This window comes from Pithys albifrons, chromosome 14 (assembly GCF_047495875.1).
Source record: "Pithys albifrons albifrons isolate INPA30051 chromosome 14, PitAlb_v1, whole genome shotgun sequence".
NCBI lineage: Eukaryota > Metazoa > Chordata > Aves > Passeriformes > Thamnophilidae > Pithys > Pithys albifrons.
In genome coordinates this window covers 2,501,655-2,515,828 of record NC_092471.1, presented here as the reverse complement: position 1 = coordinate 2,515,828, position 14,174 = coordinate 2,501,655, and the positions used below count along the sequence as shown (strand labels likewise).

The window sequence follows — 14,174 nt, the reverse complement described above, 5'->3', positions numbered from 1 at the left end:
GCCCAAAGCTCTGCAAGGTACATTTTGTCATTAATGCCCCATTTTTCCTGCCCAAGAGAATTCCATAAAGGCCCCTCAGACCTGCTGGGCATTTCCTCCTGATTTCTGGGCTGTTCCTTTGATCCTGGTTTGACCCATTTGGGAAGCAACACTTAAATATTGCACAGTCCCTCTCAGCCAACACACAGCCTGAGCAATGCAACCCCAAGAATGCATTTAGAAAGTCTCAGTCCAGTTTTATTGGCTGTAGGAGACACCTGCCCTGAGGCTGCTGAAGGCTTGGCCAGGAGGTCAGGTCAGAAATAGGACCAGACATGGTCAGATGTACAACAAGCTCAATTTTTTCACTTGAGAGCAGTTTTCAACCATCTGCACTCCATTGTGTGATTAAAACAATCCTTAAGCCTCCTTTACAAAGACTAAATGTGTTATGAAAAGACCTTGAGCAGCCCTTTCCCATGGAAACCAAGTGCCAACACTCCAAGAACTGCTGTGCAGGGGGTGAATGGTGCAGTTTCTCTGCCTGTCCCTGCCCTGCAGGCCTGGCTGGGGGCAGAGTGGGGAGCTCTGCCCCCCCAGGGGATGTCCCAGAGGAGGGGATGTCACAGGGGAAGGGCATGTCCAGAGGGATGGCTCTTGTGGAAGGGGTCAGGGTTTGCTGGTACCAGCAAAAACATCCTCCTGAAGTCAATGAAGAGCAAAGAGCCCAAGAGCCCTGCCAGGCACAGAGCTGGGTGTGGGGTGAGAAGCTGCAGCAGAGCCCTCACATCCTGTGCCCATCACCCCTTCTGTCTGTGAGACACCACCAGGCAGAGGCTCCCGGTGAGCAGGAGAGCAAAGGGGCTGCTGCTCCAGGAGCTCCACTTGCCTTCCTGGAAGCTCAGAACACTCCCACACTCAGGGGTTCCACCTCCCCCTGCAGATTCCACCTCCCCCTGCAGATTCCACCTCCTAAATCACGACACCTGCTCAGAAGGGGAGTCACAACCTCCCCACATCATTTACCAGAAGAACTTGGTGAGAGATCTCGGTGTGCAGGAAACCACCCCAGGCTGTGGTTTGGGTTCTGCAGGGTCTGCAGAGCAGCAGCTTCTGAGAGGCAGAACAGTGGCTGAGCATCAGAGCTGGGGACCAGGAAGAGGCTGGAGATAAAGCTTGGTGTGTTTACAGAAAATTTCCTCTTAGAGAATTTAAAAACTGGTATCAGTGTGAAAATTATGAACAGGTTTGATGAGTGGCTTAAAGCACCTCATTTAGTATTAAAAGGACATTATACTGAAAGGAGAACTATAATGCTGAAGAAGGAATAATTTTAGTTTTCTTGCTAAGAACTGTGAACTACAGGGATGCCCCAAAGATGGGGAAGACTGAATTTCCCAAAGGGACTTGCAAATGCCTGAGAGGAGCTAAACTGCCCTGCCCACAGAAATGCAGCTCAATTTAGTGATACAAGTGCAAAGTCCTGATTGAGGGAAGGAGAAAGAATGTTTGGTGCCAGCTGGAAGATTCCCTTCCTACCTCTATGGGATAAATATCTGGAAATTTGATTTATATTGGTTTAATCTGTTTAAATCACTTAAAAGAAGGTTATTAGGGGGAAGAAGACATAATTCTGCCCCTGAAAATATTTGTCACCATATTGAAAAATATAATATGATCATGTCTTGGGCCTGAAATGTGATATATGTGGGAGAAGGATGAGGAAAGGGAAAGTGATTCTATAAAAGAAGAGCCTTTTGCTGTGAAAGTTTGCCAGAATTTCATCAAGTCATATGTCCCTGGAAAGTCTCTCTTGGCAGATGTCCTGTGGAGAGCTGTGTCCTGCCCACCAGGGATGGTCCATCTGGGCTGGGATGGCCCTGCCAAACTGGGCATGGGCAGCCCCCTTGGAATGGTCAGACACCCTTTGCTCTGGGAAGAACAAAATCCCTTTGGAGAAAAGAATTCCTTTGCTGCTCTTCCCTGAGTGCACAGAAATGTCTGTGGGTTCTTTCTGAGGCAGAAAGTCAGAGAGGAAGGAGGGCATGGCCAGAGGGATGGGGACAAAAGGAAAGAGGGAGAAGCAACTGGGAGGGAAGGGCAGGACAGCAGAAGCTGAGAACAGGAAACAATTCAGATTTACATAAAGCAGCAAGTTGTGAAAAATCAGGGGCAAGAGAGAAAAAGTGAAATGCAGTTGGTGCTGCAGAAGAGGCTGAGCCTGGCACTGTCCCTGCCCCACCCAGGGTGGGCTGAGCAGGGTGGGAGGGGAAACCAAACACTCAGGGGGGCTCTGTTGGACCTGCTGCAAAAATCCCCCCAGTTCCTGTACAAACCCCCCCAATTCCTGCACAAACCCCCCCATTCCTGCACAAACCCCCCCATTCCTGCACAAACCCCCCCATTCCTGCACAAACCCCCCCAGTTCCTGTACAAACCCCCCCAATTCCTGCACAAACCCCCCCCATTCCTGTACAAATTCCCCCATTCCTGTACAAATCCCCCCCATTCCTGTACAAATCCCCCCATTCCTGCACAACCCCCCCATTCCTGCACACCCCCCCTATTCCTGCACAAACCCCCCCATTCCTGCACAAACCCCCCCATTCCTGTACAAATCCCCCCCATTCCTACAAAAATCCCCCCCATTCCTGCACAAACCTCCCCATTCCTGCACAAATCCCCCCATTCCTGTACCAATCCCCCCAATACCTGCAAAAATCCTCCCCATTCGTGCACAAATCCCCTCATTTCTGCAAAAATCCCCCCAATTCCTGCACAAACCCCCCTATACCTGCACAAACTCCCCCATTCCTGCACAACCCCCCCATTCCTGCACCCCCACCCCCCATTCCTGCACAAACCTCCCAAATTCCTACAAAAATCCTCCCCATTCCTGCACAAATCCCCCCATTGTGGATGATTCTTGGATTATTGGCTGATTATTGGATGTTCAGTGCACAGTCCAGCCCCTGAAATAAGTTTAGGCCACACACAGGGTGAAAAATTGTAAAAAAGTACCAAGTGAACCCCTTCCAATTAATCTTACTCAGAATGTAGGATGATACCAAAATTCAAACTTATTATTTCAATGTGATTTGTTGGGTGCAACGTGAACATGAACAGACATCGCCAGAGGAACCAAAGACAAATCACTGTTTTCTCCCCTTGAATTAATTGATTCAATTCAGATCCAAAGGCCAAAGTAAACACCCCATTCTTATTATTTATCAAATATGAGCCACAAGTATAACCTGTAATTTTGTACAGGCTGAATTAGCATGTGGGTGTTCCCTGAAAATTCTGCCTGTTGGTTTCAAGAATCACATTAGACACACACTGAGCTTTTCATCCTCAGAGGGAGTCTGAGACACTACATTTCAAAAGTGAAAAAGAAAAACATCTACTGCTTTGCAGAAGTGTAATTACCCCTTCTAGTAATATTTTATAAACTTTTAGCTCAAGTGTTTTTCCAACCTTTGCAATCTATGTTTGTATCAGGTGGCAGCAAATGAAAGGTCTGACATTTAATAATTAAATTAATGCTGAGATCTCTGAACCCTGAAAATTCAGGGCTCAAACACTGCAAGGAGGCTCCAAAAAGTAAACCAGTCAGTGCAATTCCCAGCTCTGTTGGGAGGATATTTAACTGCAGAATAACAGAGGCTTTACCTTTCAGGATCTCCAGTGACCGTGTCCCCTGCTCTCTGTAGGAGGAAAATAAATAGAATTAAGCACAAGCACAGAGTAACTTCCTTGGTGCTCTCAGCACATCAGTCTCTGAGTGAAACAAGTCACAGGGGTAAACCACAGTCATTCTGTGACTCGAAGGCAAAGGAAATGGAACATTTATTTCAATTTCTAGCTAAATGTGACTTTAAAATGAAGATCATGTTGGAAACCATTTGCACCTGCACTTATAAAGTAGTTTAACTCCTGTACAACTCTGAGCAGAGCTCTTTAAAGAAAGAAAATTTATCAGAATGTCAATTTTTGCAAAAGTGTTGGCATTTGAAAGGGAGTCTGGGTGTAAAAGATAAATGCTACAATATGGAGTATCAGAAGGGCAAACTGTCACCAAGAGTTTCTTTTGTGCCATTGGTACCCAGATTTACAGAACTCCATCTCCTACACCAATTCCCCCTCTGAGGTCTGGAAATGAATGTGCCTTCTTAAAGTAACTGGTTCAGGATCCCAGGTAACAACTCCAGACTGTTTATGTTGCTTTAAACCCAACTTTCTGACAGAGACATTTTCCCACAGCTGAAAAATTCAATTTACGAAAATCGAAGTTCCAAAAAAATAAAAAAAGAAAATATGTTTTAAAATTAACGTGTATTTGCTTCTAAATGCACAAACCTGCACTTGCAGACCCTTTGATTGCACCCTCTGAACCACCACATGGGAGGCACAGCCAGGTTGCTCTTGGTGCCCCCGCGGGAGTGTCTGGGCACAGCTGGCTCAGGGCACAGCTGGCTCAGGGCACAGCTGGCTCAGGGCACAGCTGCACAGCCAGATGTGCAGGCAGGGCTGTGTGGGCACAGGGCACAGCCAGATGTGCAGGCAGGGGGGCTGTGTGGGCACAGCTGCACGCCCAGATGTGCAGGCGGGGGGGCTGTGTGGGCACAGGGCACAGCTGCACACCCAGATGTGCAGGCAGGGGGGCTGTGTGGGCACAGGGCACAGCTGCACACCCAGATGTGCAGGCAGGGGGGCTGTGTGGGCACGGGGCACAGCCAGATGTGCAGGCAGGGCTGTGTGGGCACAGCTGCATGCCCAGATGTGCAGGCAGGGGGGCTGTGTGGGCACAGGGCACAGCTGCACACCCAGATGTGCAGGCAGGGGGGCTGTGTGGGCACGGGGCACAGCCAGATGTGCAGGCAGGGCTGTGTGGGCACAGCTGCACACCCAGATGTGCAGGCAGGGCTGTGTGGGCACAGGGCACAGCTGCACACCCAGATGTGCAGGCAGGGGGGCTGTGTGGGCACAGGGCACAGCTGCACACCCAGATGTGCAGGCAGGGGGGCTGCTGTGCCCACCCTCCAGTGGCCAAGCCAGCCCAGTGAGAACCCCCGAGCTTGGAGGGGACTGAGGACCCCCCCAGTGGCATTAACGCCCCTCAGGAGTCACGTTCATGCCCTGCTTGCCCCACTCAGAGCAGGGCACACACATTTCCCTGCAGACCCCCACAACCACCTTCCTCCTGTAAGATTCCTGCTGTTCAGAGCTTTCCCAGACCCCCAGGAGAACCAGGAATTTTACCATCCACAATAATCAAGATGGTACAGATTTAACAAGGAGCTTCACTTCCTCCTGGTGCCACGTTAAATGCCAGCCTGTCCCTTGTTCTGCTCATTGCTCCAGCTGAAACAGCCCAGCCAAGGTGAGTAGCAAAGCTGGTACTCACACCTTAAAAGTCCTGAAACTCACACATTCAACATCCTAAACCTCCCCCATTCAACCCCTGACCATTCTTTCCACCATGTTTGCTCAAAGCTGGCCCTGTTGTCAGGACCTTTCCTTATCTCTCTCCCTCACTGAGCTGATGCTTCAGCCACTGAATATACTTTCAAAATTATTATGCTCAGCTAAAACTGAGAGCAGCCTTTGAGGTTTTCACTCCCCTCCCTCTGGTTGAGGGGAGAGATAACAGAGACAGGAAACCATCTGATGTCTCTGCATCTCTGCACAGCTCAGAGGGACTCAAAGTGCTGCTGAGGAAACCCAAAGGGCGGGTGAGAAAATTGAAGGAGACAGAAGAGGAGGATCCACTTGGAGTGGGTAATTCTGGGGTAATTCTGGACACTGTGACAGCTCAGGGTGGGTGAGAGAGGGACAGCAGAAGGGAAGGGATGGGGGTTGAGAGTGAAAGGATGTAGTGGAGCTTCAAAAGTTAAAAAAAACTTTTAAACTTTTTAAAAGGATAAAGCAGTCCATTCCCTCCAAAATCCCATCCCTGTTCCTGGGGAGGAGAGGGAGCCTGAGAGGGGGAAGGGACAGGGACCAAGGGAGTGCTGGGGAGGCTCAGAGGAATCTCCCAAATGTCCCAGGTGGCTCCTGTCACTGACCTTTCAGCAGCAGCAGGAGGAGGTGCCAGTGTGGCAATAGAGATATTTGTATGTGGTGCATCCTCTGCATGATACATATTGCAATTATCACAGCAACAGTATCAATTGGAGCTTATATTTATTAACAAACTCTATCAACCTGAATAGCTGTTAAATTTAGCTTTAGGCCACATATCCCATAAACCACATTTTTTGGAATCCTGGCCAAATAACACAAAAAAGCCCTAAATTCCTTTGCTAAAATAATACAACACAGCACAGCTTAGCTTTGTTGTGGCTTTCTGTAGTCAAGGACTCCAGGATGTTCTGCAAATGGCAATTCACCCAGGAAGAGGCAGCAGGTTAATGAATGCTTCATTTGCCAACTTTCATTGGTGGTTTGTTTGGAGACTGCAGGGTATCATCATTTAAATATGCCCTAATACAGCAAAATGACTTATGAAAACACTGCATGTGTTTGGATAAAGGCAGCTCATATTTGCTTTGCTGCAAAGTGTCCTAATGAAACTCCCAATTTAAAGCATTCTAAGGCAGCAAAGGGAGCCCAAAGCTTTGGCAGCCAGCAGAGGGAACAGCCTGTCCCAGGCTGGATGGCTGAAGGAGTCACCCCAGGCCAGTGCAAACCCATCAATCCTGACCCCTGCAGGGGTTCCCCATGGAATTCCAGCCCCTGTCCCAGGGCAGTGCAAACCCATCAGTCCTGACCCCTGCAGGGGTTCCCCATGGAATTCCAGCCCCTGTCCCAGGGCAGTGCAAACCCATCAGTCCTGACCCCTGCAGGGATTCCCCATGGAATTCCAGCCCCTGTCTCAGGTTTTGCAGGGCTGGAGCCCAGGGCAGGGCCACCACAGACAGAGGAGATGCCCAAAGCTCAGCTGAGCCCCACAGCTCCTCCCCAGGGCTGGGGCACAAGTTACACTGGGGGCAGGATGCACTCTGTGACTGCAGGAGGGAACTCAACCATTTCTCCGAGTTCCTGTTGCATCTCAAAGGGTTTCTCTCAAACAAACACTGGTGTGCCCTGTGCAGACACAGGAGCTGCTTTGCTCTGACTTGGAGAATCTCTGCATGTTCTCACTCTGCATTCTGGACAGGGCAAAAGGGGCCCAGGGGGGTAGAGAGGTCCCTTCCCTTCCTTGGGGCAGCAGCACCCAGAGGTCAAACTTTCCAGAGTGACAACTCTCCTGAAGGAACCAAGTTGCTCATGACCAACCCCCAGCAACAATCCAAGTGCCCTCTTGCTTTTCCTCACTGCAAACTGCTGGGCTTGTAGGAATCAAGGACATCCATGGTTCTGGATTAACCCTGTTCTAGTCTTTGCTTTCCAGGCTGATTAGGAAATTCTTGATTACTGAATGAATGTGGAAAACAGAAGACTGCTGATGCTATTCTTTAAAAAGAACCTTTCATAACATTATACTGCCCTTCATTTTCCTTGTACTGTAAAACACCTTTGGAACTGTTCATACATTAATGAGGACTGGAGTTTAGAGAATTGTGTCTGAACAGAAGGGGAAGGAAATACATTCTTGGCTAATGCTCCTCAAGGATCCACCTGAGGGTCTGAGCTGGTCAGCTCAGGCTTTCCTGGCATTGTTCTGGTACAGCACAAATGCAAAATATAAGATTTCACAATCGATGCAACCAGACAGAATCAGTCTGCAGCTACAGAAACCAGAAACACTTCAATTCCTTTCTCTTTGCAGCCAGAATGCACACAATGATCCTGAGTGATTTCTCACTCATCCCAGGAAATGAGCTACTGCTTTTCCCTCTGGGTTTGAAATGCTTTGCTTTGACTCTGATACTGATAATCTCTGTAAGGGAGATTTAAACCCACAATTTAAATAAATACATTTAAATAAACAGCAACTCCATTAAGTTCATCTGTTTTTATGAGACACAGGGATTGAGATGGAAACATAAAAGCTTATAAAGTAATCTATAATGAATTATCATCAGAGGCTGAGTGTAGGAGCCTTGTGAACCTTCAGAGGTAATACAGTTAAATGAAACTGAACTCAGTGAGACTGAGATTGAGGGCACTATTTGAGTAAAGCATCTCATCGTCCTTGCCTTGGATTGTTCTGTTCTGTCCTGACTCTTAAGAGAAAATCATCATGATACTGATATTGAGCAACTTTCTTGGGCTATAAACATCTCCCTTTAGCTGCAGCAATCCTGCCAGGAGACCATCTGAGTGGTTCCCTCGCAGTTTATGCAATAAAGGTGTTTTCAGGCACTTACATGGTACAGTGGGACTGTGTTGTTCTCTGCCAGGTTGAAGCTCAGCACGTCCTGCTGGGCAGGCTCCAGCCTCATGTTCCTGGTGCCTGTGAGCACTGAGGGGCTCAGGGGGTAGCTGGCACTGCCTGGCCCTTTGCCCTTTTTCCTGGACCTCCTCCCTGTGTCCCTCTTGTTGTCCTTCTGCGCCAGAGGCTCCTCTTGGATCACCAGGATCTTGTCGTCGCTCAGGTAGCGCAGCAGGGAATTCTCAGAGTCAGTTGTTGGAGGGGAAAAGAAGACAAAGAGAAACATTAGTAAGAGGACACCCCCAGAGAACCATTTTGGTTGGCCAAAGATCATCACTGGGGACTTTTTAAGTGGAAAGAACCATGTGAATGTCAAGGGAATTGGGGGCACTGCCCTGGGCTGGTCCCACGTGTGCTGACAACCCTTTGCCATCTGAGTGTGCCCAGAGGGTATTCCCAAATTGTGCCATGCAGGGAGCAGCTCTGGCACAGCCCAGAGCCCAGGATGGCCATTCCAAGGAGCCTGACAGGCTGCAAGAATGGTCTGGAGGGGATGTGCAGCACTTGGGCTCAGCTCCAAAGGGACCTGCCAGGCTGAGGAAAGGATTGTCTGCAACAGTGAAACAGGAGCTGAACAGAAAGCAGCAGGTTGGGATAAATCTGAAAAGGCTTGAGCCTCAAAGAGGTTTATCTTCTCTTGGAATGGAAGATTATTGGAAAAGATCCTGTACTGATTTTCAAGAATAACTTTGGTTTTGTCTCGTTTTAAGGAGTCAAGTTGAACTCCCCTCAGCCACCAGACTGAGCCTAAAAGATTCAGAAAAAACCCCAATATTTAGGAATGTTTAACAATTGGTGTCACTATAAATATGTTTGTGCATTTGATGAATATCCTTTTGAATTACCTAATTGTTTCTATCAGAGGAAATAAAGGAAAAGAGGAGCTTTGCTATCACCATGGCTCTTGCAGAGCTGATAATTCCCACTGGATCAGTCTGTGTGATTGGAACTGCTGCTTTGAACACTGACAACACAATTGCTGATTCCTGTTCCAAATTTTCATTCATGCTAATTAAAATGTGTCTTCAAAAGATGTTACATCTGTAACATCACTTACTGTTTTCTAGAACTGTGAAGATTTAGAGCTGATTACTATTAACTCCTCAGAGTCCTCGAAGTCTTTTTCTCCTTCATGCTTATCTTTTAAAACTAGAATTAAATTCCTCCTATAATACAAACCTGTTCATTTTCAGAAACAGAAATACAAAAGCACAGACAGTAAACAGGTTCTTTTTTCCTGCACTCAAAAAACCAGATTTGGTTCCTGGGATGCTCTTTAAGCACCAAAGGAAACCAATCTTGGAGAACAGCAGAAAAATAAAAATACTCACCTCTGCTGCCCCTCTTGTACACGTTCTGCTCCTTGGAGTCCCCAATCCAGCTGTACTCTGTGGGCATGGACACAGGCCTCAGGTCTCCTGGGACAAGAGGAACAAGGCATTTTAACCCCCAGAAGCAGAAGGCAGCAGATCCAGGGATGGCAGGAACCTGCAGGCATGGGATGAGCCTCCAGAGCATCCCTTTGTGGAGCTGCTGGGAACCCACCTGTGCTGGGCTCTCCCCTCCCCACACCACCCAAGGCAGGTCCCACTCACCTGGGGAAGCCACTCCTGAATGGAAAGCACATTGTAAGTTCATTTTTAATAATTTAACAATTTATTTTGCTGCTCACTCATTAAACAGGTGCTTTTTGGCACAAAGAGAGGAGCAGTTTCTGGGTGGAATAACTTGCTTTGTGGAAACCAGGAAGGCTGTTCATGCAGATAAACCATCCCAGATGTGGCAGTGGGACAGTCAAACCTGGCCTGGAGAGCCCACAGGGAACAGTGAGGGGATCTCATTTCAAGGCACAGTGAATTCCACTGGCTTGAAAGGAAAACAGGGAGCACAGTTTGGGAGTGACAGCCACAACCAAGGACATGCAGCCATTGGGGGTTAATTAACAGGACTTGGTGGCCCTGTGGCTGTGAGACCCTGGTGAGACTCAGCCATTTCCTGCTGGAGTGTGAGGAGAGCACTGGTGGCACCAGGGCAGGAGCACCAGACCTGCCCAGAGGGCACCAGCACCTTGTCCATGGGCAGCAGATCCCAGGGGAACTCCCTACAGACCCTGCGTCTGACCTGGAACTTGTCCATGGGCAGCAGATCCCAGGGGAACTCCCTCCAGACCCTGGGGCTGACCTGGAGCTTGTCCATGGGCAGCAGATCCCAGGGGAACTCCCTACAGACCCTGGGGCTGACCTGGAGCTTGTCCATGGGCAGCAGATCCCAGGGGAACTCCTTCCAGACCCTGGGGCTGACCTGGAGCTTGTCCATGGGCAGCAGATCCCAGGGAACTTCCTACAGACCCTGGGGCTGACCTGGAAAGCCAGGGAAACTCACTGTGTTCCTTCAACTCTCAAGCACGTTGTTAAAAATTAGTTTGCAGCTGTTTGGGTTTTAGGAGAATTAAAGAAAAATGTGAGCCACATCTTTGTTCTCATTATCAATCCCACCAGGTTCATTACATTGACAAGGTGCTTTGTGTGGATTATTTGTAGGCTGACACAGTTTTGAGTCATCATTCTTTTTAGCTACTAGAGGAAACTCCTCATGCATTTCAGAGAGCCCAGAATTTTGGAGGGCCTGACATCTCAAAGACACTTCCACACCAAGAGTCTTTTCAAGCCCTTCTTTGAGGTTCAACAGCCCAGAACACGCAATGAGAATAATCCCCAGGAGCCTGGGAGGGTTAATGGGTAAATAAAGAAACTGGCTGTCCAAATAACAGGAACTTCATTGGCATCCAACATTTCAGTGTGTCCTGCAGCACAAATGTCTAAATCACCCACTCCTGCCCCACCAGGGTGTAATTCTGCCAATTATTCCTGCACAGAAACTTTGGTGTCAGAGCCAACAGGTCCAACAAGGAGTGACAGCCACGTGGGGGGTTGCAGTGGGAGCAGCAGGGTGTAAGTTGGGTTCATTAGGGTAAATTAATTTGGTTAATTAGGGTAACTGAGTGCAGCCTACCATGGGTGGGGGTCTTCTCCCTCCTCCTCACCCCCGGGGCTCTGCCCCTCTCGTGGCCTTCCCCCTCCAGCAGGGTGTAGTATTTGCCACCTTCGTGCTCCAGGAAATAGTTGGGAGACTCGGAGCCCTTCAGCCCAGGCTTCCCAAACTTGCTGATGTCGTCACAAGACATTATTCCAACTTCATCCCTGAAAGCAGCAGAGCAGAAGATGAGGGAGAAATTCAAACTGTCTCTCCCAAGCACTGCAAATAAAACGTCCTATCACTGAAATGCTCTGTGAGAACTTCCACTGAGGTGGTTGAATTCAGCATTAAATCATCATTAAGCTCCATTTTTAAGATAAACTCAGATATTCAGGAGTTTTCAGGTATCTGAAGGGGAACATAAGGAATTGTTTTAATCTGAGCAGACAAGAGTTTCCTTTGCAGAAATGCTTGAGAGTAAAATGCAAGTGGACACCTAAAAGTAAATAAAAATGATTAAAGACTTTTTAAATGCTGCCTCTGCTCAGAACTAAACTCAGATTTTGCTCAGTTTGTATCTGAGTGAAAATTAAGTCACTCAAAACAATGATTTGCTGCTGAGTGTATTTCTAGCTCTCAATTTTATTAAATATTGAGTTTGACAGTGGGGCTGTTTGGTTTGGTGAATCCAATGAAATGAAAATATAAATGTCCATTTTTCAAAGCCTTAGATGAGTCAGGGCAGACGTACCTGGGGCCATAAAGGCCTGACATAGGGGACAGAATGAAGACATCCTGGAGAGCAGAGTTGTCCACCTTGGAGGACATGCCCATGGTGCTTGTTGGGGTTGTGGAGCTGCTGGTTGGGCTGGTTGGAATCACAGGCTGGAGAAAAAAAACAGATTAAATAAATGTTTCCTGGGCTGCAAACAACAACCAAGTCCATCTGCACAGTTTAGGAATCCTGACCCCTTTTTTCAGACTGCCCAAATTTTTGGATTCCCAAAGTTTCTTCCAGAAGGATGTTTAGTGAAACACTTTTTACCAAAGACCTCAAGATGAGTTGGGAAAGAAACTGATAAAAGACCATTAAATTAATTTCAAACCCATCTCATGGGAAAGTCTGAGACTCAGTCAAAGTATGATTTTTAACCAAAGCACAAAATCAATTATATTGGGAGGAAGGACATACTCATTAGCTGCCATTAATACAAAAATTAATTACAGAAGTCTGGAAAACTTGCATGGAATGAAATGCTAATGTTGCTTTCAGTGGAAGATTCTTTGCTAACCAGGCCAGAACACCCTGATTTTTCAAAGAAAACAGAATTCACATCAGTTGCTTTGCCCAGCAGTGACACAAACACAGGTGCTGTGGAACCAACCTGAGCAACAAATGTGAGCAGCATCAATTTTGGAAATCCTCATGAAGTGGGGGGGTCCTGTCTTTAAAATTTCACATGCAATTAAACACCTTTTTTTGATTCAAAGTCCCAGAGAAGTTCAAGTCAATGGTCTACAAGGACCAGAGGGGCTACAACCAAATACTCTGTGCAGGATATCAAGACATAAACAAAGAATATTTTCCAGCCAAGGTACGTCCTGTGTTCATATTCAAGAAATAGAAAATACTTTTATTTATGTAACTGTGCTTTAATAGATACAGCCAGTTTTGCACAGGTGCAAGGGAAACAGGGACCTACAATTTGGGTGAAAGCCACAGAGACCAGTTAGAACCTTTTTCCAACTAAAGGCTTTCCACCTTCTAGGAATAAACACTGCAATGATTTTCGTGGGATAATCCAACTGTTTGGTTAGGAGACAGCCACATTATTCCCAATAGTTTTGTAAAAATCTCACCTTATCTCATGATTTCCAAAGCCTGAAATCAGGGCAGAAATTCTTCTGCAGCTGCTCAGAAAGCTGCAGAGCACAACGTGGATTTTGTAACACATAAAAATAATTAGGAAACTGTCACTACTGACACGAGCTGTGACTCACATCACCTGCCAGAGTCTGTGTCTCAGGCTACATAACAAACACTGCTCTGGATCAAGGAGCTGTGACAGGAAGGATTATTCCAATTGGAAAATTACTGCAAATAAAAAGGGAAATATCCAAGAAGTGCATTTGATGTGAATGCAGTGACTGGAGTGCTCACTCCAAACCCAGAGCAGTATTTGCTGTTGTAGATGAAAGAACCTTTTTTTCTTAAGTGGGAAGATAATCACAGAGGTTAAAAATTCAAGTAGTCCTTTAAGATCATGTGAGGAAACTCGAGACAAAAGGAGCAAAGGGTGTCACTGATGTGGCTCATGAAAGACAACGTGGCACAGAACTTGGCAGAGCTGCCCCTTTGCTGCTGGTAATTAAACATCAAGGGAAAACACAGCAAAGGGATTCTGCAACAACACCAAGGCAGGATTCTTATGAGGAGTCACAGATTCTGTGTCATCAATAATTCATCCATTAACTCCGTGGTGTAATTTTAAACATGATTATTGTGGAGAAAACATTCCTAACATCTCTAAGTGCCTTAAGCAACAATGAGAAACGTGACAACTTTTAGTTAAGAATTTCTGCTGTACCCCAACCTGTGGTAACAAACATTATTCCTGGCCTTTGACTTTCAAGTCCTTAAATCCTATTTCCTTTGTGCCTTCCCTACTTATGTCCTGCTTTTGTTTTTTGCAAGCACTGTGTCAGAATGGAAAAACTGCTCTACAGAGACACAGAAAATACCAATGCAGAGCCATGAGTGTGGATCCATGTTTGCACACACCATGAAACAGGACACTCTCCTCTGCTGCCACAGTCTGACCTTTGCTGAATTGTTGGT

The 14,174-nt window shown here is 47.1% G+C and overlaps 1 protein-coding gene across 1 annotated transcript in view; it reads right to left on the bottom strand.

The window, feature by feature from the left end:
- LOC139678559 (connector enhancer of kinase suppressor of ras 2-like) overlaps nt 1-14,174 on the bottom strand; it is a 150,676-nt gene that overhangs the window by 35,752 nt on the left and 100,750 nt on the right. The window contains exons 10-14 of the mRNA XM_071569454.1: nt 12,087-12,220; nt 11,372-11,559; nt 9,687-9,777; nt 8,723; nt 8,295-8,540 (exon numbers count right to left, since the gene is read on the bottom strand). Of these exons, the coding sequence (XP_071425555.1) occupies nt 8,295-8,540; nt 8,723; nt 9,687-9,777; nt 11,372-11,559; nt 12,087-12,220 (660 nt within the window). The remainder of the gene's footprint in view (nt 1-8,294; nt 8,541-8,722; nt 8,724-9,686; nt 9,778-11,371; nt 11,560-12,086; nt 12,221-14,174) is intronic.